The sequence below is a fragment of the Barbus barbus genome (genome assembly GCF_936440315.1).
Source record: "Barbus barbus genome assembly, chromosome: 38".
Taxonomy (NCBI): domain Eukaryota; kingdom Metazoa; phylum Chordata; class Actinopteri; order Cypriniformes; family Cyprinidae; genus Barbus; species Barbus barbus.
The window spans coordinates 6,430,505-6,457,931 of NC_136716.1; the positions used below are offsets into that span (position 1 = coordinate 6,430,505).

General features: G+C 37.2%; 1 protein-coding gene across 1 annotated transcript; it reads right to left on the reverse strand.

Annotated features, from left to right (window-relative positions):
- Positions 1 to 6: 6 nt before the first annotated feature.
- LOC306858109 (band 3 anion exchange protein-like) lies at positions 7 to 21,552 on the reverse strand (the record flags this gene model as incomplete). The annotated part of the gene is made up of 13 exons (XM_079398505.1): positions 7 to 50; positions 5,977 to 6,064; positions 7,452 to 7,625; positions 7,777 to 7,937; positions 8,035 to 8,276; positions 15,910 to 16,076; positions 16,259 to 16,348; positions 16,456 to 16,704; positions 18,077 to 18,271; positions 18,382 to 18,530; positions 19,525 to 19,728; positions 20,284 to 20,288; positions 21,425 to 21,552. 13 exons carry the CDS (start codon positions 21,550 to 21,552, stop codon positions 7 to 9), a joined length of 1,896 nt encoding a protein of 631 aa, XP_079254631.1.
- Between the last annotated feature and the right edge of the window lie 5,875 nt (positions 21,553 to 27,427).

The following is a 27,427-nucleotide window of genomic DNA, read 5'->3' on the forward strand; positions in this document are numbered from 1 at the left end:
CCCCGTTCAACTAATTTCGAACGCCTCGTCGCTGATTCGACTAGCCAGGTCTGAAAGAAGGAAAATGTGTCACTAAGCGAAAAAAGAAAAGAAAAGAAAATAAAAGAAATTCTAAGCGGAGTTCATTCTACCAGAAACGTATATTTCCACTTGTAAAAATCTTGGGATTTTTATTATTATTATTAAATCTGTACATTGAGTCACATGTTAAACTATGAGAAACGCATATCGTGACGTCTCAGCATGTTTTTATGATTTAATAAAATAAATTTTTATAAGCATTTCACCCCTAAAATGTCAGGCCCTGTCACAGACAATGTATATGTTAGAATGGTTACCTTTTAAATTTCTTTGATACAAAATAGCATTTTTTTATTGGTTACATGTCCCTGATTGTATTTAACATGGTTTTGTAATTCCTATAAGAAATATAAACAACTTTTCGGTCAACTGTAGTACACAAATATCGCAGAATACCCGCCAGGCACTCATATAGTTGTAAAAAACTACCTTTACATACAAAAACATAGCAGTTTATATTTACCCCCACCTTCATCTACACAGTTAAATAGATTAATTCATCAATATTTCCTCAAATAGTACATTTTTATATCATAATTTCCTGTGTGACGGGACTGACTTTATGGATTTCTTTGATGCATTTTGTGTTCTTAAGTTTTGATAAGCATTCCTATTATAATCTTAATGTTAATGTAATATTAGTCACACAACCATTTAACAGTCACTAAAAGGTTACACCTCTCTATTCAATTACTGTGTATAGTTCTATGGAAATATAACTTCATAAAATATAAAGTACATTTTACTATGATACAGCAAATTAAAGTAACTGTGGTGCCACATCATATTATTTATTTAGTCATTTAGCAGACGCTTTTATCCAAAGCGACTTACAAATGAGGACATAAGAAGCAATCAAAACCAACAAAAGAGCAACAACGTGGAAGTGCTATTACAAGTCTTGGTTAGCCTAACGAAGTACAGATAATTATTATTATTATTTATTTTTTAAATAAAAAGACATATAGATCAAATAAAATTAGAATAGAGAGTGCTAGAGTTAGAGGGTCAATTAAAGATGGAACAGATGAGTTTTTAGCTTTTTCTTGAAGACGGGTAAGGATTCGGCTGCTCGGATTGAGTTGGGCAGGTCATTCTACCAGGAGGGAACAGTTAATGAAAAAGTCTGTGAAAGTGATTTTGTGCGTCTTTGGGATGGCACAATAATGTGTCGTTCACTTGCAGAACGCAAGCTTATAGAGGGCACATAAGTCTGAAGTGATAAATTTAGGTAAAGGGGTGCAGAACCAGTGGTGGTTCTGTAGGCAAACATTAATGCCTTGAATTTAATGCGAGCAGCTATTGTGCAAACTGATGAACAGAGGTGAGACGTGCATTCTTTTCGGCTTATTAAAGATTAATCTTGCAGCGGCATTTTGGATTAATTGTAGAGGTTTGATGGAATTGGCTGGAAGACCTGCCAAGAGAGCATTGCAATAGTCAAGTCTGGACAGAACAAGAGCCTGAACAAGGAGTTGTGTTGCATGTTCCGAGAGAAAGGGCCTGATCTTCTTAATATTGTATAATGCAAATCTGCAGGACCGGGCAGTTTTAGCAATGTGGTCTGAGAAATTCAGCTTATCTTCAATCACAACTCCAAGGAAAGTTATGGTTGATGAGCCTAACTGGAAGGTTAAATTGTGATGAAGCGATGGGTTAGTTGAGACTACAAGCAGTTCTGTCTTAGCTAGGTTGAGTTGAAGGTGATGGTCCATATTACGGCTCAGTAACAACAGGGTTATACTATAGTAATATCTACATTATTACTTAGGAAATTATATGGTAACAGCGGAAATTGCATGTCATTTCCTAGGTAATAATGTAGATATTACTATGGTATCACCCTGTTATTACCAAGCTGTAATATGACGTGATACTGTGATGGTAGCCCTTTATAACCTTGAAGGCCCTGGCCCTGGAACTGCAACCTTTCTCTTAAGACCAGATTTTTTCTGTTGCTCCCTCCATAATTTGCGCCTATGTCTTTGGTCTCGCTCATTGAACTCATGAATACTATTCCTTCTTTCCTTTTTCTGCCTCCATCTCTCCCTTTCTTTTTGAAGATGTTTTTCCTTTCTCTCAGGGTCTGCATTTAGTCGTTCACGACATTGCCTTTGTCTCTCAGCTGCACTAACTGGAGCCATCTAACTGACACCTGTGTGAATTGGAATAATTACAGTCATCATTACTCAAAGCTAATATAGATGGCATTTATATCTATATAGGCCTAGGTAAAAGAGGTACAACATTTTACAAATTTGTCGATAAGCATAAAAAGCTTTTAATTCTATTTATTCAAATAATGTTTTACAATGTCATGTGTTAAATACAGGGTCATGCAATAAAGGTAATAAAAAAGAAGAATGCCATTCAGTTGTAAGGCCGTGTCACAGGAATGTGACAGGGCCTGATGTGACAGCGCCTGACGGTCGGCCACTTTAAACTGCTATTACTCAGCCTGCTAGCATGCTGGTATTAAACCTGTTAACATGCAATCAAGGAATTTCAGTAACTTTTTTAGACATGTTTTGGATTTAAAACATTTTCATTATTTTCTGGGATGTTTTACCGTGACGGGGCCTGACCCTTTAGCTCGTCCTCCTAAAAAAACAAAAACAAGCTTAAAAAAAAAAAAAAAATCAAATACAGAACTCATCCTTTATCAGTGTCAGCTTCACCTCAGTCAAATGATGTAATTTCCTCTGAGACATACCCCTTAAAGACTTATTGCACACATTTTATGTTGAGTTTTATGTAAACGTGACAGGACCGACCGAAAACATGGGACAGTTGTAAAATAGCATTTATTTCTAGAATTTATGTTTGATTTCATGTTTTTAATCAATTGATGTGAATGATAACAACTCAAACTTGTTATTGATGGAGATTTTTTTCTAAATAACAGTTGTTAGCATAACTGCTTTGGCTGAGGACAAGGACAAAGACGGGATTTGTAATTTTCAAAAGTGTTTTTAATAAAGAAAAAAAATATCTGAGAACCTAATGAATGACATATTCCTTTACAGAACAACTCACAGAAATCAACCATCAGTCAGTTTTAGATATTTTTTGGATGAAATACTTTTTAGTCACTGTAAGAAGTCAAGGACAGATAATGTACGTTTCTGGTAGAATGTCCCTCAAGATATATTAGATTTGATTTGTAGTTTGCACAAAATTAGCTGTTTTATTCACCATAAGACAATAATACACATAATAATATTGAAATCTTTGTAAATTTGTACAAATTCTATGTGCAAATAAAACTTTAACTGTTACTTTGTAGTCAATAAGCAAAAGAACGATCTGTCAAATTAGGGTAGCACATTATAAACCTTAGTCTAAGTCTATACTTAATTTTTTGGATGAAATTAAAGAGATAGGCTAGTGGACGGCAAAATTAAAATCTTCTCTTCAGTAGCCGACTTGTCTTTGCAAACCACCTACAACAGACTTTAATTTATCTTTGAAAAACACAAAGAAAATATTTGAAATGAAACCTGAGAGATTTCTTTCCCTCTGTTGAAAGCCCTTTCCACCAAACTGGACACTTCAAAACGTTTATAAAGACATCTTTAAAGGCTTAATCCATATGAAAAGAGCAGTTTAATTTTTATTTTATTATAGTCAAAATTTATTGGTTTGTTAGCATGAATAATGAGCTGTATCTGAAATGTTAAGGTAACTGTAGACTCCAATAGGCTGTTACATCATTTTTTTTTGATGGAGATAATACAGCAAAATAACAAACTACCAGGCATATGTTTTCAGAATTTATTTTATATATATTTTAAATATTTCACATGTATGTCACATTGGCTGTTTGTCTTATTTGCCTGTAACATGGAAAATAAATAATCTTGTTTGATGTAGATTTGGCAACAGCACATCTTTATATGAAGGGAGAAGTAAATATACTCCTCCTAAAACACAAAGTATTCATAAAAAATATTTCTTTATAATGCAAGAGCAATATCATATATTTTTGATGAGCTGGTCCTATGTGCATTTTCATAATGCAGTACCTTAATAAATGTCAGTGCAAAAGTTATAAAAGGCACTTTAAAGTACACCAAATTTTTGTCTTGTAAGAACTGTAATGGACCATTATAACAACAATTAACAAGGAAACCCCCTTCCTCCCACACACATACCAAAAATGATAAAACTTAATTCCTAAATTTTGTCAAAGTTGCATTAAAAGGGGACTGAAGTTGTCAAAAAAAAAAAAAATTATATGCTGGATGCACTCTAAAAAGTTGATTGTGAAAAATGAGTTTGGTTCCAGGAAAATGATCTACAGTTGTGGTCAGAATTATTGGAACCCTTGGTAAATATGATCAAAGAAGACTGTGAAAATTAACCTGCTTTGTTAATCCTTTTGATCTTTTATTTAAAAAAATCACAAAAAGCTAACCTTTCATTGGATAATAAGAATTTAAAATGGGGGGAAATATCATTATGAAATAAATGTTTTTCTCAAACACACGTTGGACACAATTATTGGCACCTTTTTATTCAATACTTTTTGAAACCTCCATTTGCCAGTTTAACAGCTCTAAATCTTCTCCTATAATGCCTGATGAGGTTAGAGAACACCTGACAAGAGATCAGAGACCATTCCTTCATCCAGAATCACTCCAGACCCTTCAGATTCACAGCTCCATGACGGTGCTTCTTCTCTTCAGTTCACCTCACTCATTTTCTACAGGGTTCAGGTCAGAGGACTGGAATGGCCAGCAGAAGCTTGGTTTTGTGCTCAGTTACCCATTTTTGTGTTGTTTTTGAGGTTTGTGTTTGGATTATTGTACGATTGGAAGATCCAAACACGGCCCATTATACAATTTCTAACATGGCCAGTCACTTATTGATTTTTTATCTGTTGGTATTTGACAGAATCCGGGATGCCATGTGTCTGAACAAGATGTCCAGGACCTCCAGCAGAAATATAGGCCCACAACAGCAAAAATACAGCAGTATATTTCATTGTACACATGGGGTACTTTTTATCCCTGTGTTCACCAAACCCATCTTGAGTGTTTGCTGCTAAAAAGCTCATTTTTTAGTTTCATCTGACCATAGAAGCCAGTCCCATTTGAAGTTCCAGTCCTGTCTGATAACTGAATATGCTGGAGTTTGTTTCTGGATGAGCTAGGAGAATTTTTCTTGAAATCCTCCCAAACAACATGTGGTGATGTAGGGGCTGTTTGACAATTTTTTTTTAGGTTTTCTGACCCCGAGACTCAACTATTTTCTGCAATTCTCCAGCTGTGATCCTTGAAGAGTCTTTAGCCACTCAAACTCTCCTTCTCACCGTGCATTAGGACGATATAGACACACGTCCTCTTCCAGGCAGTTTCATTACATTTTCTGTTGATTGGAAATTCTTAATTATTGCCCTGATGGTGGAGATGGGGATTTTCACTGCTCTAGCTCTTTTCTTAAAGCCACTTCACTAATTTGTGAAGCTCAATTATCTTTTGCTGCACATCAGACATATATTCTTTGTTTTTTCTCATTGTGATGGATGATTAAGGGAATTTGGGCTTTGTTTTCCCTCCTATTTATATTTCTGTGAAACAGGAAGCCATGGCTGGATAATTTCATGTTCATAATCACCCTAGAGTGCTCAAAATTGTGAATATGAATGGGAGTATACTTCAGAGATATTTTACTCTTAAGAATTTCTAGGGGTGCCAATAATTGTGTCCAACGTGTGTTTGAGAAAAACATTTATTTCATAATGATATTTCCCCCCATTTTAAATTCTTATTATCCAATGAAAGGTTAGCTTTTTGTGAATTTTTTAAATAAAAGATCAAAAGGATTAACAAAGCAGGTTAATTTTCACAGTCTTCTTTGATAATATTTACCAAGGGTTCCAATAATTCTGACCACAACTGTATAACGGCATCTGTGTTTCAGAATACACATCCACTCCCGGCTCCTCTTCAAATGTTGCCTTGGTATCATCACCGTCAAGCTGTATTGAAGATATCAAGTAGAAAGGAAATGATTTAGATATGTTAATGGATAGTTCTTAAATTAAGATGCTGTCATCATTTACTCAACCTTGTGCATTTCCAAATATGTATGGTATTTTTTTCAGTGGAACACAAAATAATTTTGAAGATTTTTTTTTTTTTGAAGAGCATTTTGAAGAATCATTTGATGCCCTTCACAAATAAGGCTAATTTTTCATAAATCTTGACTGAGTTGGAACTGTGAAACTTTTCAAAACTTTTTTTCATTAACCAGCTCATACCGACTCTTTCAACTTGTTCTGATGTTTAAGATGGGAAGTCGTGGCCTAATGGTTAGAGAGTCGGACTCGTAATCGAAAGGTTGCGGGTTCGAGTCCCCGGCTGGCAGGGATTGTAGGTGGGGGGAGGGAATGTACAGCGCTCTCTCCACCCTCAATACCACGACTGAACTGCTCCCCGGGCGCTGCAGCATGGCTGCCTAATCATGTGTGTTCATGGTGTGTGTGTGTGTGTGTGTGTGTGTGTGTATGTGTGTGTGTGTGTGTGTGTGTGTGTGTGTGTGTGCATTTGTTCACTACTCACTGCTGTGTGTGTGCACTTGGATGGGTTAAACGCAGAGCACCAATTTCGAGTATGGGTCACCATACTTGACAATATGTCACGACTTTTAACATCACGGCATTGATATACAATATCAAATCAGTTAGTTGTACACTTGCTCAATTTGTTTTTTCATTTTTATTATTAATTAATGAGTAATTCAGAGAAATCTTAAAACTAAAATGAGAGCAGTTTAACATCAAGATTTAAAAAATTAAAAACAGGTACATTTGCAACGAAGCGAACTACTCAACTTTTTTGTCAAAGTTTACTATTTTTAAATTATAGGAACATAGGGGTGAATCATATATGTAATTCATAGAATTTATATCTGAATGTGACAGGACCAAAACATTTAGGCTTATTTTATTTTCTACATATTAGGTATTTGCATAAGAGCCTTTCTATTCATCAGAGAATCCTGAAAAAGGTGTATCATGTTTTCCGCTTAAATATTAAAGCAACAAAAGTGGTTTTTAATGTTTTCAAAAACATTAATAATAATAATAATAATAAACATTATTAATAATTAAGGACCAATAATAACTGATACCTAATAATCAAACACAAAACCAGCAAATTAGAATGATTTCTAAAGGATCATGTGACACTGACGACTGGAGTAATGATGCTGAAAATTCACCTTTGCCATCACAAGAATAAATTACATTTAATTATATAGAATTTGAATAGCTTGAAAATGCAATGGCGGTAAGTTTAATGCACTTTGCATTTAACTTGCAATTAACTTTCTTTTTTTTTTGTCTCAGTCAGTGCGCCACTTACATATTTCATCTCTTGCTCAGTGAAAAGTCGTCCAGTCATGAACATGCGCAGAGGGATGGTGAGTATCAGGACAAACGGTAGAGCCAGTGACACAGCGCTCGATTTCACCAACCACAGGATTGCCAGACACACGATCTGGATCGCAGTGAAAACATGCATTCTCTTGGTGCTGACCTGCAGAGGGAGTCAGAGACCAGGATCAACTGGTTTTACATGCAAAAAGGCAACCAACCTTGAGAATGTAACCTTTACATGAAGGAAAATTGAAATGCAGTGTACTCCAACAGAGTAATGGAAGATATGAGAACTTCTGAGAGACACATACTTTTGTAGCATAAGGTTCATTTGGGTGATACTTTTTGGGAATAAGGAGGAGCAGCATTCGATCCCAAAGCTGAATGCCACTGAGGGATGTGTAGAGGAAGATTCCAAACAGAGCTGTAATAGGAATCATTTTTAGAATGGGCTCCATGAGAATGGACAGACCTGCAAAAGGACAGGCAAAGAAGATGTTAATGTACCATAAGAAAGTGCGGTATGTGATAACCATGTTTAGAATAAGTTTAGAAGTTTGTCAACATACCAACAAGCAAAGCCACCACTACTCCACTGACTCTTTGTTCCAGAACCTTCTCAATCTCAGGTTTTGGGCCATTGCTCATGACAGTCAGGGCATTGGCGTGAGATACGGATCTTACAGTTGCAGCACTCAACCAAGGAATGCCAAATATGGCACTCAGACCTCCCATGCTCACCAGGATGAGAAGATCCATGTGGAAGCCAGAACCCTTGACCATTTTTCTCTCTGGTTTACTCACAATTAGCCTTAAAAAACAAGAGACAAGTAAAAAGATTTGTTTATAAATTAAATCATTATAAATCAATCAATCACACTTTGATTTAAAGTCCAATTCTCACTATTAACAAACCATTAACTATGACTTTTGCCTCAACAAACTCCTAATTTGCTGCTTATTAATAGTAAGGTAGTTGGGTAACATTTTATTTTATGGTGTTCTTGTTACACGTTACACGTTACATGTACTTAATATTATAATAACAATAAATTATGCATAATTACATGCAAGTAACCCTAAACCAAACTCTAATCCTATAATCCAACCATGTAGTAATTAATATTACTCAGTACTTAAATTTACTTAAAAAGTACTTAAAATTACACTGTAACAAGAAGACCTTAAAATAAAGTGGAACCAGTAGTTGTTAAAGGTGCCATAGAATGCATTGATACAGTATTTTTAATTGTTCTCTGATATCTACACAGAAGGTATGTGGCTTAGGTAAGGGCAAAAAATCTCCAGAAACGATTTTACATGTCCATTTACAACCCTAGGATTTCTCCCTAGAATGAAACGGTCTGTTATTGGCTTATTTGGCAGGGTCATGAATAATAATGAGCTCTGCTCTGATTGGCTGTTTCACAGTGCTGCTCAATGTTGAGCTCTGCTCTGATTGGCTGTTTCACAGTACGGCTCATCAGCAAGAAGGAAGCACAGGGAGGAAAATATATATTTAAATACTTTCTCTCGCAGTTATATCGTCGGGTAATTATACTGTATTATAAAACGCGGGCATCAGGGAGCCGTTATTAATATACGAGGCATTGAAACTGCTTTTGAACGATCCATCGATCGCGTTATAGTTTCACTTTCAAGAGACGCGATCACACAAACTATGTTTACATTATGGAGCAACAGTACTTACCACACATTTCACAAGATCAGATGCTTGTCAGTGGTGCTCAGGATCTGTAAGTCATTCGCCATCATCCTCATCTCTCCTTACTGAGAGTGAAATCGTATGTACTGTAACAGGCTACCGCTAGCAAGGAGCTAACCATGTCCCTTTAGTGGCTCGCGTTATTTGCTTTCTGTGCCTTTCTGAATACAGACACCAACCCATCCCTGCACTTCACACCCCCTGCACGGCCTGGAACATAAAATTTATTTTGTTATTTTCGCTGTTGTCCACGCTTGTTTATTTACAATACCTGCAGAGCTTCTGATGGTTCGGCCGGCTTAGAACAAGGGCGGGTTTATGCAAATGTTGGGGGCGTAGTGATCCCGACTGTTGCGTCACAGTCTGTGTTATGTTCTGATTCGCCTGTTTTTCAGTGGTCTTTTTTAATCACGAGATTTACATATGAAGGACGAAACTATGGTGTTTGAGGCTCACTGTATGTCATTTCCATGTACAGAACTGTTATTATTTAAATATGCCAGGGTAAAGACAGTTTTTCATTCTATGGCACCTTTAAGTTTAGGTGTTGGGTAGGATTAGGGAAGTAGAATATGGTCATGCAGAATATGAAAGTGAAAAAGTGAAAGTGACGTGACATACAGCCAAGTATGGTGACCCATACTCGGAATTCGTGCTCTGCATTTAACCCATCCAAAGTGCACACACACAGCAGTGAACACACACACACCCGGAGCAGTGTGTTGTAACACCAAACCAGCAGAGGGAGCCCTCACCCGAGTACTGACTGTATGCCGCTCCCTCTGCTTCCTCTGCTTTCACTTCCTGTTTGGTGGAAGTGAGCTTATAAGCAGGATACTGAGCACATGGCAGGCTGCGAAGTATTGCCAGTTTACCTGCCTTACCGAGCGGTCTCTATTGTGATTTCCCTGCCTGATTCCCACGACTTCTGATTTCCTGGATTTGCCCCTTTTGCTCTGTTTACCTGATTGGACTGATGTTTGTGTTTGATCCCTTTGCCTGCCTACTGACTCTCGTCTTGTGGATTGCCCCTGTGTTGGTAAATGGATTCAACTGTTACTCTGGTATTGACCCTTTGCCTGAATTAACGTTTCTGTCTACTGCTAATCCTTCTAATAAACTTCTGCGAATGGATTCTAGTTCTGCCTCAGCGTCCTCCTTACAGAATACTTTGCCAACGATGAATCCAGCAGAAGCTTCAAATTTGCAGATGGCGTTTGCTTACCAAAGTGAACTGTTAAAGGGCTACCAAGAACAACTCATTAATCTTCAGTCAGTCAATGAACACTTGACTCACTACATCCGATCACTTCCCTCCCCGACGCAGAAGACGGTAAGCTTTGCTCTTCCCGATAAGTTTAATGGATCTGCTGAACATTGTAGAGGCATACTTCGACAAGTAGAAATTTATCTAAATCACCAAGGGAGAAGTTTGCATCTGAAACGGATAAATGTGCTTTTCTCATGACCTTGCTGACAGGAAAAGCTATCGATTGGGCTGCTGCAGTTTGGGATACTGATCGATGTTTGAGAACCTCTGTCGATTACTTCATCCAACAACTTAGAGAGGTTTTTGAATACCCTGCTGGAGGCAAGAGCGTAGCAAAACAAATTCTGCATATCACGCAAGGGATCCGCACTACTGCTGATTATGCTGTTGAATTCCGCACTCTTGCTGCTCAAAGTGGTTTTAATGATGTATCTCTCAAAGCTATTTTCCAACAGGGCCTCACCCATGAACTCCAGACAGAACTAGGGGGAGGATCTATCGTTCACAGACTTTGTAACACTCACCATAAAGATTGATAACTTAATGAGACAAGTCCCGAAACAAAGATTTAATAGAGGAATGTGATATGAACCATTGTCTTCAACCCATAGTATTCAGGCCATTGAAACCACTCCCAGTAACGAGCCCATGCAACTTGGTAGAACTAAATTACCTGAAGAAGAAAGAATCCGACGTCGGCAACTTCAGTTATGCTTCTATTGTGGCGAGACAGGTCACCGCTGCTCCGGATGTCCCCACAAGCACCAAACTACACCAACAATAAATATTGACCATTACTTTCTTCTAAATAATAAATCACTTCTGCTTCCTGTTACCCTCAAGACTGATAATACCTCTGTTAAACTTGCAGCTATGATTGACTCTGGTGCAGCACTCAATTTAATCAGTAGCAGCCTCCTCAAGAAACATAATTTTCCCCACTCAACCTTGCACTCCCCCTATACAAATCAAAGCCATCGACAACACCCTCATCGGGGAAGGCATCACTCAAAGAACCAAAACTATTACTATGACCGTCTGCCTTTTCCACCAAGAATCCATAACCCTGTATGTAGTAAACTCAACCCATCATGAAGTAATTCTCGGACATCCCTGGCTCTCTACGCATGACCCTGACATCTCCTGGCAGTGTGGTGAGCTTTGTCGCTGGTCATCTTTCTGCTTCCATCGCTGTTTGAATGCTCAGCCCCTACCATGCCTCACTACCAGTATTGAAAGCCCAGAGACCCATAAGACAATAAACATCCCCTCTTATTATAACAATTTATCAGAGGTATTCAGCAAGTCCAGAGCCACACAACTGCCACCCCACCGTCCTTGGGACTGCACCATCGATCTACTTCCCAATGCCATGCCACCCAAGAGCAAGGTCTACCCACTGTCAAGAACAGAGAGTCAGTCAATGGAGGAATACATTGAGGAAGCTTTAAGTTCAGGTTTCATTCGTCCGTCTACATCACCAGCTGCAGCAGGCTTCTTTTTTGTGGAAAAGAAGGACGGTGGATTAAGGCCTTGCATCGACTATAGAGAATTGAACAATGTAACAGTAAAGTTCCGCTACCCACTTCTCTTAGTACCCTCTGCCCTTGAACAACTCCGTGAGTCCACAATCTACACCAAATTAGATTTAAGAAGTGCATATAATCTGATCAGGATCAAGGAAGGAGATGAGTGGAAAACTGCCTTCCTCACCACTAGGGGGCACTATGAATATCAGGTCATGCCCTATGGACTTGCCAACTCACCAGCCGTGTTTCAATCCTTCATCAATGAGATTTTCCGAGACCTGCTTAACCACTATGTGATAGCTTACATTGACGACATCTTGATATACTCTAAGTCTGAGGAGGAACAGATCACCCATGTAAGAACTCTCCTCAAACGACTCCTTGAAAACCAGCTATTCGTCAAAGCAGAGAAATGCGAGTTTCACGTCAAGGAAACAATTTTCTTGGGATATCATATCAGCCACAAAGGAGTAAAAATGGACGAGACCAAAGTCAATGCAGTCACTGAATGGCCACAACCTAACACTATCAAAGAACTCCAACGATTCCTTGGTTTTGCTAACTTCTATCGACGCTTCATTCGAAATTATAGCCTGGTCGCAGCTCCTTTAACCACCCTTCTCAAGAATAATCCCAAGAAGTTACAATGGACAGAGGATGCCACAAGGGCCTTCATATCACTGAAGGAAAGATTCACAACCGCACCCATCTTGAAACATCCTGATCCCAGCTTGCACTTCGTAGTAGAAGTCGATGCCTCGGACTGTGGAATCGGAGCTGTCTTATCACAACGCCATGGTCAACCAGGCAAGCTGTTCCCCTGTGCATTTTTCTCAATGAAGCTAACGGCAGCAGAGCGAAATTATGATGTGGGCAATAAAGAACTTCTTTCCATGAAAGCCGCCATCGAAGAGTGGAGACATTGGCTTGAGGGCGCTATTCACCCATTCCAAGTTATCACTGACCATAAGAATCTGGAATACATTAAGAATGCCAAACGACTCAATCCACGTCAAGCTAGATGGGCCCTATTCTTCACTCGATTCCAATTCACAGTCACTTATCGGCCAGGCAGCAAAAATAGTAAGGCAGATGCACTTTCCAAAATTTTTGACCGGTAGTGTAGTCATATGGTACTCACTCAAGACATTAATTTAATATACTATATTAAAACAACCCATACACCGAAAGCTCATCTATCCTCCCTTCCTGTGTGGTCATAGCTCCTGTAACCTGGGACATTATGGAGGAGCTACAAAGAGCCCAACAGAATGAACCAACTCCAAATAACTGCCACCCAAACAAACAATACGTCCCTCACGACATGCGACCACGTATCATGCAATGGGTCCACACTTCAATCAGGACGGGCCATCCTGGGATCTCCCATACTATCCGCCTCGTACAAAACTCCTTTTGGTGACCATCCATGACCAAAGATATCACCGCTTGCGTCAAAGCTTGTCAAGTCTGTGCACAATCCAAGACACCCAAGGAATTACCATCTGGTCTCCTCCACCCACTTCCCATACCACAACGTCCCTGGTCTCAGCTTTCCATTGACTTTGTAACCGACCTACCCCCCTCCAATGGCTTTACTACCATACTGGTTATCATCGACCGATTCTCAAAGTCCTGCCGGCTAATTCCCCTAAAAGGTCTATCCACATCTATGGAAACAGCACTAGCTTTGTTTAACCACGTCTTCTGAGTTTATGGCTTACCACAGGATATCGTCAGCGACCGAGGCACACAATTTAGCTCCCAAGTTTGGAGAGCGTTCTGCATACACCTTGATATCAATGGGAGTCTCACGTCAGGGTACCATCCACAATCTAACAGTCAGTTGGAACGCCTCAACCAAGAGATTGGCAGATATCTACGCACATACTGCAGCCGCGAACAACACCGATGGTCAGAATTCCTACCTTGGGCGGAATATGCCCAAAACTCCCTAACTCACTCTTCTACAGGTCTAACCCCCTTTCAGTGCGTTCTGGGGTTTCAACCCCCCTTGTTCCCGTGGTCTGGTGAACCTCCTTCGGTCCCGGCTGTGGACGAGTGGATACAGCGTAGTGAGAGGGTGTGGGACTGTGCTTACGTTCGCCTCCAGCGAGCTGTACGAACACAGGAGTTCCAGGCTAACAGGCGACAGCGTCCACACCCTCCCTACCAACCGGGACAACGGGTCTGGCTCTCCACGAGGGACATCAAGTTGCGGCTGCCCAGCAGGAAGCTCAGCCCTAGGTATGTTGGCCCTTTTAAGATTCTCAAACGTATAAATGAGGTCACTTACCAACTTGAACTTCTCACTAACTATCGGATCTCTCCTTCCTTTCATGTTTCCCTCCTCAAACCGGTCCACCTGGATGCTGACCCCAGAGCTGAAATTCTAGAGCAACCACCACCCTTGGACATTGATGGGAACCCCGCTTACAAGGTGAACATGCTGCTGGATTCAAGGAGGAGAAGGGGTCAGCTCCAATACCTGGTGGACTGGGAGGGCTACGGGCCTGAGGAGAGGTCCTGGGTAGCCACCCGTGACATTCTGGATCCCTCTCTTATTGAGGAGTTTCACAGAGCCAGACCCGATCGACCAGCACCCAGACCATGGGGACGGCCACGTAGAGCCCCAGGAGGTGCTCCTGAGGGGGGGTCCTGTAACACCAAACCAGCAGAGGGAGCCCTCACCTGAGTACTGACTGCATGCCGCTCCCTCTGCTTCCTCTGCTTTCACTTCCTGTTTGGTGACGTTATAAGCAGGATACTGAGCACAAGGCAGGCTGCGAAGTATTGCCAGTTTACCTGCCTTACCGAGCGTTCTCTATTGTGATTTTCCCTGACTGATTTACTGTGTATTACTCTGCCTGATTCCTACGACTTCTGATTTCCTGGATTTGCCCCTTTTGCTCTGTTTACCTGATTGGACTGATGTTTGTGTTTGATCCCTCTGCCTGCCTACTGACTCTCGTCTTCTGGATTGCCCGTGTTGGTAAACGGATTCAATTGTTACTCTGGTATTGACCCTTTGCCTGAATTAACGTTTCTGTCTACTGCTAATCCTTCTAATAAACTTCTGCGAATGGTTTCTAGTTCTGCCTCAGCGTCCTCCTTACATGTGTACAGTGTGCTTTGTAAGTACTAATAAGTAGTGCTAATAAGCAACTTGTTAATAGTGAGAATTGGAAAGTGTTACCAATAATTCAAATCATTATTCAAAGAGAATTGTTTGTTTAAATTTTTTGGCACACTGTGTAATCCTAAATGGGATAAAAAAAAGGTAATTGCAACTTTTATCTCAGAATTCTGATTTTAAAAAATGGCAAGATATAAACTCACAGTTCTGAGAAAAGAAAAGTCATACTTGTGAGATATAAATGCAAATTTATGACTTTTTCTCTCAATTCCAAGTTTACATCTTGTAATTCAGAGTTTATATCCCACTAACTTTTTTTTTTTTTGCTACAGAATAAAAAATAAAACTTTTATCTTACAATTACTACTTTTTTTCTCCAAATTGCGAGTTTATATCTTACAATTCTGCCTTTTCTTCTCAGAGAAGACAAAACAATAAAAATGAACAGTTGCCTTTATTTATTTTTCATCCTGTGACGGAAACAAGCTTCCATGTACTCCACATAACTGTAAAGTTCCTTAAAATATAGTAAATATATTCTGATTGGCCTATTTTGTTGTGCTCTTAAAAGTAAAAGATCCAAAAGGTTTTTTTGTAGTAATGGGGTAAAAAAACATTTTGGGTTCCACAAAACCTTTTTTATGATTCTTAAAAACATTTTTGTTCCACTATAAAGAACATTTTGTGCAATAGGATGATTCCAAGGATGTTAAGGATTCTTCATGGAAGCATCAATACCAATAAAGAACCTTCAGTCATCTTCCTTCAGAAAACATCACTTACGTAGTAATCTGAGACTCTAGGAAGATGAGGATGAAGACTAATGTAGCCGGGACAACAGAGGCGAACATCATCCATATGGGGTAGGGCTTGTGTTCACCCATAGGGTTGATTAACCATCCCCGCATGTTAGGGTTGGACACCTGAAGACCCTTAGGCACCACCAGTTTCTGTGACACAAGTCAAAGGTCAGAGAGGTCAAGACAGTAACTTTATAGGACTGGATCTGAATTGGTATCCTAAAAGTGTCATCTGTCTATAAGGCAGCCAAGGAATCTAATTCTCATCTAAAATTAAAATAAGAATTTTCTATTAGAATTATATTAGAATTAATTAATATTTACAAGCATACCTGAGTGTATGTATCCTCAATATTGATATCGATAGCCACCATGAGAAAAATTGCAATGGGAACTCCAAAGTCACCAAGCAAACGTCGAATCTATGCATCAAACATTCAGTTATTTACATAAATGGAAACAACTCAATGAAGAATGCAATAAAGTCAGCTTGTCAAATTTTGATTACAATCTGCAACAGTCTATTTACCTTGCCTGGCAGGAATTTGCCATTCTTGAACATGCGTAGGTAGTATGCAATAGAGAAACAGCCAAACATGAGACACATGGACAGAAGAGCTGTGTTGGGATAAGGCTGTTGTCTAACGGACCTCACAACAGACATATTGTCTGTAACATTGTCCAGGAGTCTCTGATAGCTGACAGCTGAGTGCCAAGGGTCCTCAGCTGTGGTGTTTAAATGCTCATAATTCAGGATAAGAGGGTGTTCTTTGAAAACCTGGAATGAAGGATGAAATGCAGAGAAAAGTTTATAAAGTATTATAGTATATTAAATTAATGTCTTGAGTGAGTACCATATGACTACACTACCGGTCAAAAATTTTGAATAATTCCCTTTTTTTCTCTCTCTTTCTTTTTTTAAAAAATAAACCAAGGCTGCTTTATTTAATTACAATTTCAAATAACCTTTTTTATTATTTGAGCACTTTAAAAGTACCATTCATTCTTCAGAAATCATTTTAAAATGCTAATTTGGTTCTCAAGAAACATTTTTTATTATTATCAATATTGCTGTCTGATATTTTTGTGGAAGCCATGATACACTACCATTCAGGAGTTTTGGGGTAAGTAAGAAATTAATACTTTTATTCAGCAAGGACACATTAAATCGATCAAAAGTGACAGTAAAGGCATTTACAAATGTTTTCTGTTTCAGATAAATGCTGTTCTTTTGAACTTTCAATCAAAGAATCCTGAAAAAGATGTTTTATGGTTTCCACATAAACATTAAGCAGCAAAAAGTGTTATCAACATTAATAATAAGAGCTATTAATAATTGAGCAGCAATAATAACTGTGCACAAAATCAGTATTAGAATGATTTCTGTATGTTCATGTGACACTGAAGACTGGAGAAATAACTGCTGAAAATTCAGCTTTGCCATCACAGGTATGAATTATATTTTAATATATATAAAACAGAAAACAGGTATTTTAAATTGTAAGAATATTTCACATTTTACTGATCAAATATAGCCTTGGTGAGCTTCAAAGAAAAATGTAAGTAAATAAGAAAAACATTAAATTTTTTACTGATTATTACAAAGTTTTGACCAGTATTGTAAGCTCAAGAAATTTAAAGTGCATAAAGTCATAAAAATAATCCTCTTTGCTACTGTTAGCTACTGGAGTTTAGGAAACATTTTTTTTATATGTTTCCTACTATCATTTTGTGAAAATTGCTTGTCATGCAAACTCATTGCTAAGTAGTTGCTATAGTGTTCTGAGTGGTTACAAATTGCTAGGTGGTTTTTACTAGCCTAAGGCAAAAGAGCCCAATTGTTGGTCCAATTTAAGGTTAATTTGCCTTAGCAAGCACCATCAATTACTATAATTTTGTATTAGAGGAATTACTGTTGAAAAACTATTAGGAGACATGAATTTTGATAAATTAAATTATATTCTCCAGGTCGTTTACATTTTGCATGTGATAACAGCTGATCATGGTCTCGGTCTCTGTTTAACTAAATACCTGAAAAAAAATGAATGTAGCAAAACGTATGAAGTCAAATGATACAAATGTACACTGATGGTTGCATGTTAAAGACCCAATAGAATGCACATTAAAATACCAAATAAAAAAGTGGTTACCCTGCCAAGTTTGGCAACGGTCTCATAGATGAAGATGAGGGAGATGAAGATGGAGAAGATCTCTTGAGTGAAGCGGGAAATGAAGCGGACCAGGAAGCTTCCTTCAAAGGCAACAATGACCACGACAATGACCACCAGCCAAGCGCCAACCCACACTCGGCCTACGATGTACTCAATGCCCTGAGACTTACAAAACTTCAGCCAGGAGGAAAGCATGATGGGAGAATTTAAATGAACTGACCAGAAAATTACACAAGGTTGATGCTGTATTCAAATAGATGTTGTAAAGAGAGAGAAACACTAACATTAAAAAAGGCCTCTTCAAACACCAGCAGTGGCCCAGAAAAGCCAATAACTAGTACAGGTTGGGCAGCGACCAGGCAGAAGATAACGCCCAGCACTGAAGTGGAGATCATCAGCTCTGAAACACCCATCATGTTTTCCACCTTATCAGCTGTGGAGAAAAGCATAAGAGAGCCAAATAAAAGTATATAATGCACATGAACCACATGAAAAATTGTGGAACTAGATAAGTGACCCAAAACAAATAAATAAATACATTCGAATCTATCATTTGACAAACATTTGTGTCATATTTTATATCTTTAAAATGTATCTGTATTTGAAGTTCTAAGTTTACTCATCTGAAAACTTGAAGTTATAATTTTTCATTTTTATCTATATATTCACAGACAGAAAACATGAATTCCAGTGCTTGCATTTTAAGGTATGAATAATACATGGTGCGAGACATAAGTAGCTAAACATTTACTTCACAGAAATGTCAAACGACAAACAGTAAAATCCAGTAATGCAACCTTCTCAAATCTTTCGTCAAATTTAGCTGCTTTGAATCGAAAAGATATCATGTAACAAAACTGAATTGTTTTTCTGGCATTTTCGATAGATTTGTGTTTTTAAACAGCAGGTGATTTATTTTTATTTTTTTTATTTCCCAACATTTTTTGGTCAAGTTTAAATATTTAGATTATTATGTGATCTGGTTTTTGTTTCAATCTGAATTTCTAGGTCTGGAATTACAAATTTTTACAACCGCTTTTACAACAACAATTTCACTTCTAAAACTTTCATAACCAAAAACCACTGAAAATACACGTGTTATTGTTCTAGCTTCATAAAGCTTCATATATCCAAAATTAAAATCTGTTTTTTGAAAGTGCATCTTAGTCTGAAAAGTCCTATCATATTTGAAATATTGTTTTTGGGATGTGCATGTAATGTTAAACAAACAATCACTTGCTCACTCTTTCACAATATAGTGTACTGTGTGGCATTCAATGAATGAGTGTGAAAAAATGGATACAGTACAGTAAATCCTCTGAAACGTCCAGTTTTCTGTCTTCTTTCCACACTGACAGTGTGACAGTGTGCGAAACAAATGGGATTGGTGTACAGCGTGAACGAAGCCTTCTTTAGGCTTAACATACTTAGGAGACCTCCGAAGGTGATGGCTGGTGAGAGAGCAGCAAAGTAGATAAAGACGATAGCAGCAATAACTTGAGCGTTCAGAGCATCAGTGATGTCACTGACATAGTATTGATACCGTCCCTTCATGTCTCTAATCATGCCACCGAATGGAACACCAGTACGTGCTAGTGGATCTTCTGGAGGGGGTCCTGATGATTTTGAAGCTGTGGGAAAATGGATTAGCTTTAGATGTCTGTGCTTTGCTTTTGTGACCAGTGATATTTTTCCTAAAATAAACCCCAAAAGTGAAGGGACTTGTATTAACTTGAAGGGGTTTATTTTGTGATAATGACCCCTTGACTCATTATTCCACTTATTTCACACAATATTAATATGAGTATTTTATTGTCTTACTTCCATTAAGAAACTAGCACACCAAAAAATAAAATAAAAAAATGGGAGATTGGTTTCCTGGGAGCTTTATAATGTAGTGTCATCATACAAAAATACTTGAATGTTGCTAAATGAAATATTCTGGTAAGTTTTTATTCAGAAATGAGCTCATTTAGATTTGTACACAAATTTAATTTATATTTTCATTAAATTTTTGTACTGTAAGTGTATACAGTGCCTGGTTATGATCAATAATTTAATCAATATTTAATGTCATATTTATTACTCCATTTTATATTTAATATTCCTGAATCACCAGCTTTTCAGTTTTTGCTAGGGGAATATTTCTGCCAATTTTAATTTTCCTGAATTCTACTTTTCCAAACTTGTCCTAGATTATAGGTCCAATTTACACAAAAATTGAAATGTACCATCTAGATACAGTCATGCCAAAAATAATCTTATTCCATTGAGTCAATTGCCAGATATGAGCCAATGAAATTATTGGTTGTGGCCTGTATTGTCTATTGACAATATTTCCACAGTCCTACATCTAATTTAAAATTTTGTACACATGAAAGCCAGAATAATCACCCCAAATTTAATCCATATCAAATAAACTCTCTGGCCTTTTATTTCAGGAAGATAAAAAATTAACTACTTTTATACTATAATTATTTAGCAGTTTAATTTCAGCTTAAAAGCCTTCATCTGATTGTGGTTATAATTTTTGATTACTCTTACACAATTAACACATTCATCATCATGATATTTTTGTTTGCCAGCAAGCACTTGAGTCCTTCTGTTCAATAGTTAACTAAAAATACTGATCTTTAATTAAGAACCACTGTTATGCTCTGAAAGTGCAAACCCATTGAGCACAGTACAAATAAACTTAAATGGCCCACTTTACCTGAATTCACCCTAGTTCTGTCTTAATAATGTCGGTCATGCTGCAAAAGGCTGCAAAACACTCTTCGTACTGCAACTTATGGTGTTGTAAATGGGAGAACTTTTGAATCTCAAATATTTTAGCAAACTGTAGCCTGCATTTTAGTCAAAATGATTGCGCTTCGTCTGTATCCAGCACATGTGCGCTTCTTCAATGCTGTCTAGTTTAACGGAGTGAAGTTTAATGGAGACTTGCTTGATGTCAGGACGATCAAGCCTTTGTACAAATTTGAAATACATTCTAACATTTACAGAGACAGAAAGGTAAGCAGAAAACAGGTCTCAAATGCATTAAATAGCACATGCATCTGACAGAGAGACAATCCAACATTTGTATATCGATATAAAACTAGATATAAACGGTAGGCCTATTGTCCACTGCAGGGAGAAATTCAGAGTTTCAAATTACATTCCACACACACAATTTCTGCACGTGCAATGGTTAAAACAACGCTGCTTTCACTCAGTACACATAAGGGCATAAAACATTTAAATTACGTTCACCTTGATTTATGTAGGCCTATGTATGTATGTGTGTATGTAATTTTATGCCAAAATGTGTGGTGTGTGTAGTACCTCTGTTTGTGCATTAATGCTTGAAGAAGCTTATCTCTGTCCCCTGGCTGAATCTCCTTTTCACTAACCAGGGCATCCACAATCTTCTCAATAACACTGGAGAGCGTCTTCTCCTCTCTGTCCAGCATCATTAAACCTGATCCAAAAAAAAAAAAAAAAAAAAACGAAAAGAGAAGAAAAAGAAATGAAAAAGAAAAGAAAAGACAATAGAGAGAGGAAAGCAAAAGAGAGAAAGAGGGCTCTGACTGAGCTTGAGCTTTACATCAGTAAACATAAACACTAAAGATGCAGCTGAATATTAAGGTTCTGCAATATATAAATATATTGTGGAAACTTAAATTCCTGTAGAGCTGCTTTGCAACGATTTGTATCGTAAAAAGCGCTATACAAATAAACTTGAATTGAATTGAATTGAAGAGCTCAGGTTGAGCTGGTTTTTCGGGACACTAACTATCTACAACCATCTCATCTGAGCCTGTGAAGTGAAGTTACATTTTTGCTCACATTCCACACTAGCTAATAACCATGCTAACCCTGTCGGAACAGGACTGGGAACTAAGTTTCATTAATAAGTCATTAGCAAACACACATATCCATAATTCTTCTGTTAATGTTTCTGAAAGCTACTGTAAAAAAATGTCAGGTAAATTAAAAGTGTGTCCAATCTATGAACTATTGAATGAAGATACTTTACCAAGTAAAAGTTTGGGGTCAGTAAGTTTTTATTTTTTATTTTTTTTAAAGAAAAAGACTGATGCATACAGTGCCCTCCAAAAGTATTGGAACCGTAAGGCCAATTCCTTTATTTTTGCTGTAGACTGAAAACATTTGGGTTTGACATCAAAAGATGAATATGAGATGAGAGATTAACATTTCAGCTTTTATTTACATGTATTTTCATCCGGATCTGATACACAACTTAGAAGATATCACCTTTTGTTTGAACCCACCCATTTTTCATGTTACCAAAAGTATTGGAACATGTGACTGACAGGTGTGTTTTGTTGCCCTGGTGTGTCCTATTAATTGATTATTCAAACAATAAATAGCACTGAATGTCTGCGCTCAGTTTCAGATCCGTGCAGACTGCATTTATAGTTAGTTAGACGTGTAACCAACATGAAAACCAGAGAGGTGTCTATGGGTGAAAAACGAGCAATTGTGAAGCTGAGAAATCAATCAAACCATTGCACAAACACTGGCAATAGCAAGTACAACCATTTGGAATCTCCTGAGGAAGAAAGAAACCACTGATGCACTAAGTAACACACCTCGAACGGGTAGATCAAGGAAAACATCTGCAGTTGATGACAGAAACATTGTGACAGCTGTAAAGAAAGACCCTAAAACAACTGTTAGTGACATCAGCAACAACCTCCAGAGGGCAGGAGTGAAGGCATCACAATCTACTGTTCGCAGAAGACTTCATGAACAAAAGTACAGAGGCTACACCAGAAGATGCAAACCACTCATTAGCAAGAAGAATAGGAGACGAGCCTCAAAAATTCTGGGACAAGGTTTTATGGACTGATTTTATGGACCAAAGTGATGGAAAGGCTAGAGTTTGGAGAAAAAAGGATCTGCTCATGATCCCAAACATACAAGCTCATCTGAAACACAGTGTACACAGGTGTACATTATAGTACACATTACACAAGTAATGTAATGGCTTGGGCTTTCATCGCTTCTTCTGGGACAGGCTCATTAATCTTCATTAATGATGTAACACATGATGGCAGCAGCAAAATTAACTCAGAAGTCTACAGAAATATTTTGTCTGACAATTTACAGAAAGATGCAACCAAACTGATTGGGAGATCCTTCATCATGCAGCAAGATAATGACCCAAAACATAGCGCCAAAACAACAAAGGAGTTCATCAGGGGCAAGAAGTGGAAGAATTTAGACTGGCCAAGTCAATCTCCACACTTAAACCCTGTAGAGTATGCATTTTACCTGCTAAAGAAGAGACTGAAGGGAGTAACCCCCCAAAACTGAAAGAGGCTGCGGTGAAAGCCTGGAAAAGCATCACAAAAGAAGAATGCAAAAGTTTGGTGATGTCAGTGGGTCACAGGCTTGATGCAGTTATTGAAAGCAAAGGATTTGCAACTAAATATTAAGTCTTTTTCACTTTAATCTATGTTAATTCTACCTGTTCCAATACGTTTGGTAACATGAAAAATGGGTGGGTTCAAACAAAAAGATCCAGATCAGATCCAGGTGAAAATACCTGTAAATAAAAGCTGAAATGTTAATCTCTCATCTCATATTCATCTTTTGATGTCAAACCCAAATGTTTACAGTCTACAGCAAAAATAAAGGAATTGGCCTTACTGTTCCAATACTTTTGGAGGGCACTGATCAAAAGCGACAGTAAAGACTTTTACGTTGTTACAAAAAAATCTGTTTCAAATAAATTGTTGTTTTGCTCTTTCTATTCACCAAATAATCCTGATTTTGATCATATTGATGTTGATAATTGATAATAATAACAAATGTTTCAGAAATATCTGCATATTTGAATGATTTCAAAAACATTAAAAAGGCCTTAACAACCCAACATATTTGAATGGTAGTGTGTAGCGAAATATCCAATAATATGTAATAACTAATAATAAATAAATATATATATATATATATATATATATATATATATATATATATATATATACCAGTATAACCCAGTTTAAAATAAACTAAAACAAGACACAAACAAAACAACTAAATTACAATTTAAAAGCAATAATAGTGAAACTAATTGCACTTACCTTATTTATTCAATAATTGTCCCAACTTTTCAAGCAATATTCTCCATCACAGCCATTCACAAAAGTGCACAGACCTTTATAAACTCTGTGTACACCTGCAGATATCAGACACACCTCTACACACACATACATGGTTAAACATGCCTGAAGACACTGATCTAAATACTTCAGGCACATACTGTGGCCCCAAAAAGTACTTGAAAACATATGAATGTCATTGCATTAGAAAACAAATGAACAAAATATGTATTTTATTTATCAGTTACATATATAGAATGATTTTTTTTCATACATTTATAGAATGATTTTTGTGCACGCATGAAAAACAAATGCAGAAAAATAAGATTAAGTTAGGTTGTAAATGTTTGGTTTTAAATGATAAAACACTAGTTTCTTAAAAATCATTTAAAAAAAATACAAAAAGGGTTAAAGTAATTATTAAAAAAAAACAGTATTTGTTTTGTAGATGCCAGTTTTTCTTTCATCTTTATAGTATCATTATACTTTTTAGGATGGCTGTATGTACATTTGCAGATACATGTTACTTTAAACACATTAAAGTATTAAAATGTATCCATATCTTCCTTTGCCTTTTTCTTACACACACAAACACACCCAAGACGATGTTCTTGGAGTCACTCATAATATTGATGCAGTAAACTGTATGCCTTGATAACTGTGGACTGGTTGGAAAGATCCTGCGTGTGTGTGTTCTCTATATCTTATCACAATTATGGAGTCAGTGTTACCTACACACACACACACACACACTAGTGACACTAGTTTCCTCTCATCTTCAACATCTCTACGAACAGAGCACTGCTTGAGGAACATGCTCCTCTTCTCCTCCACTTCACCTCTTGTCTCATATCGTTCTCCATGCAGGCTCACTGGGTCAAAACTCAGGTCATAGCATCTATTATGATCTGGCTGCATTTATTTTTTATCGAAAAACAATAAAATAGAAATGTACATGCAAAATCAGGTCAAATGTGCATTTACAGAACACACATGGTATTGATAACAATATATATTAAAAGTCCAAATAATGAATCTTGTTCTTTTATAAATTCTAAACGAGTGTATAAAACAGCTGTTTGAACACGTCTTGTTCTTGTTATAGACCACAGTGTGTTAGTTACTTCCAGCCTCGCACTTAAGTAGTCTAAAACAGAATCTGAAAGAAAAGAGAAAATATCCCATTAGATAACTCTGACAGCTTAAAAGCATTTACAATTGCAGGAAAACAAATGTTCTCCGACACCCTTGGATCCAATTTAACACATACAGAGTAGAAAAAGAACCTGAGAAATGAAAACAAATGTCTTCTGGTTTTTGTCATGCGTTGGTTTTGTTGTCTTAACACTTACGACCATGACAGTTTTGTACATAATGGCAACAGATGTTGCATAGATACATACTGTAAGAAAGCAAAACAGGACCAATGGGCCCCCTGGGTAAAAGACCCTTTTGATTTGACTCTCTACAAAAACACTAAATAGCAACAAACATCATCACAGCACATGTTTTTTTTTTTACATATTTCACTAGACTGAAATTATATTCTCTTATAAAAACATACTCCATTAATCTTTGTTTTATGTGCAGCTTCAAATTAGAAAATCTTTGCAATATTTTTTTTACGGTGTGTTGTGACACCAATAAAAATTATATAATTAGGTAAAATATGAATTTCTTGATTTGATATTATTATTTCATAAATATTTTTTATACATTTTTATTAACATTTTACTAACTAATTTAAGTAAACAGGTCTAGTTTATGCGAGAAAACCAAATTAAACCTTTTTAGTGCAACATTGCTTTCATAATGCATGCAATAACGGGTTAAGATGAGCTGCGTCATTGCCGATTCCCTTGGACATGCTATGGAAATTACCATAAACTTGACAACTTCTTGATCTGAGTGAGTTCTCTAATTTGTTCCCATGTTTTTCTCAGAAGATTTGTGGTGTCTTGTTATTCTCCCTCCATAAGAACTCTTCTCCTTGGGATAAGAATGTGGTATATTTCCTTTCCCATTTCTTTTGTTGTGTTTGGATAGCTCTGCTTGTTCTGTGAATTATGGTAATATGCTGAATGATGGTGTGCAGTTTGTCAATCCTTCAGTAGTTGTTTCTGAGTGCTCTGCAAGATTTGTTGACCCTGTTGGCTTTCGCAGTGGTTCCCAGACATAGACTGTCAGGGGTGAGGACATTCACAGTTTCATATTTTATAATAATGTAAAATGGGATGCTATTCTCTTGGTATCAATCACAATACAGTCACAGAGATAAGAGCGATGCTCTCTTTCTCACAGTTGCTGGTTGGTCAATATTCAACAGATCTGAAATCTAAATTAAGTTAAATTAAGTTGAATTACACAAAGTCAGGATGATTTTTGTGAATGTTGTCCTCCAAACTAAATCAAAAACGTCATATTTTTGTAATAGCTGTTAATAATCGTAATAGCTGGTAAATAATTGAACACCATAAAATCACAGTGGAATTCTTTTGGACAAGAGTTATCTACAGTCATGGTCAGAATTATTGGCAGCCTTGGTAAATATGATCAAAGAACTGCATCACAAAAATCTAACCTTTCATTGAACTAAAACAACTGAAAATGGGAGAAAATCTCATTATGAAATAAATGTTTTTCTCAAATACACGTTGGACACAATTATTGGTACCCCTAGAAATTCTTATGGGTAAAATATCTCTAAAATATATTTCCATTCATATTTACAATTTTGAGCACTCCAGGGGGATTATGAACATGAAATGATCCAGCCATGGCTTCCTGTTTCACAGAAATATAAATAGGATAAATAGGCTTTAAGAAAAGAGCTAGAGCAGTGAAAATTCCCATTTCCACCATCAGGGCAATAATTAAGAATTTCCAATCAACAGAAAATGTTACGAAACTGCCTGGAAGAGGACATGTGTCTATATCGTCCTAATGCACGGTGAGAAGGAGAGTTTGAGTGGCCAAAGACACTTCAAGGACCATGGCATAATGGATTCTATCAAATACCAACAGATAAAAAATTGATTGACTGTTAGAAATCCTATAATGGGCCATGTTTGGATCTTACAACCGGACAATAATCCAAACACAAACCTCAAAAACAACACAAAAATGGGTCACTGAGCACAATTCCAAGTTTCTGCTATGGCCATACCAGTCCTCTGACCTGAATCCTGTAGAAAATGAGTGAGGTGAACTGAAGAGA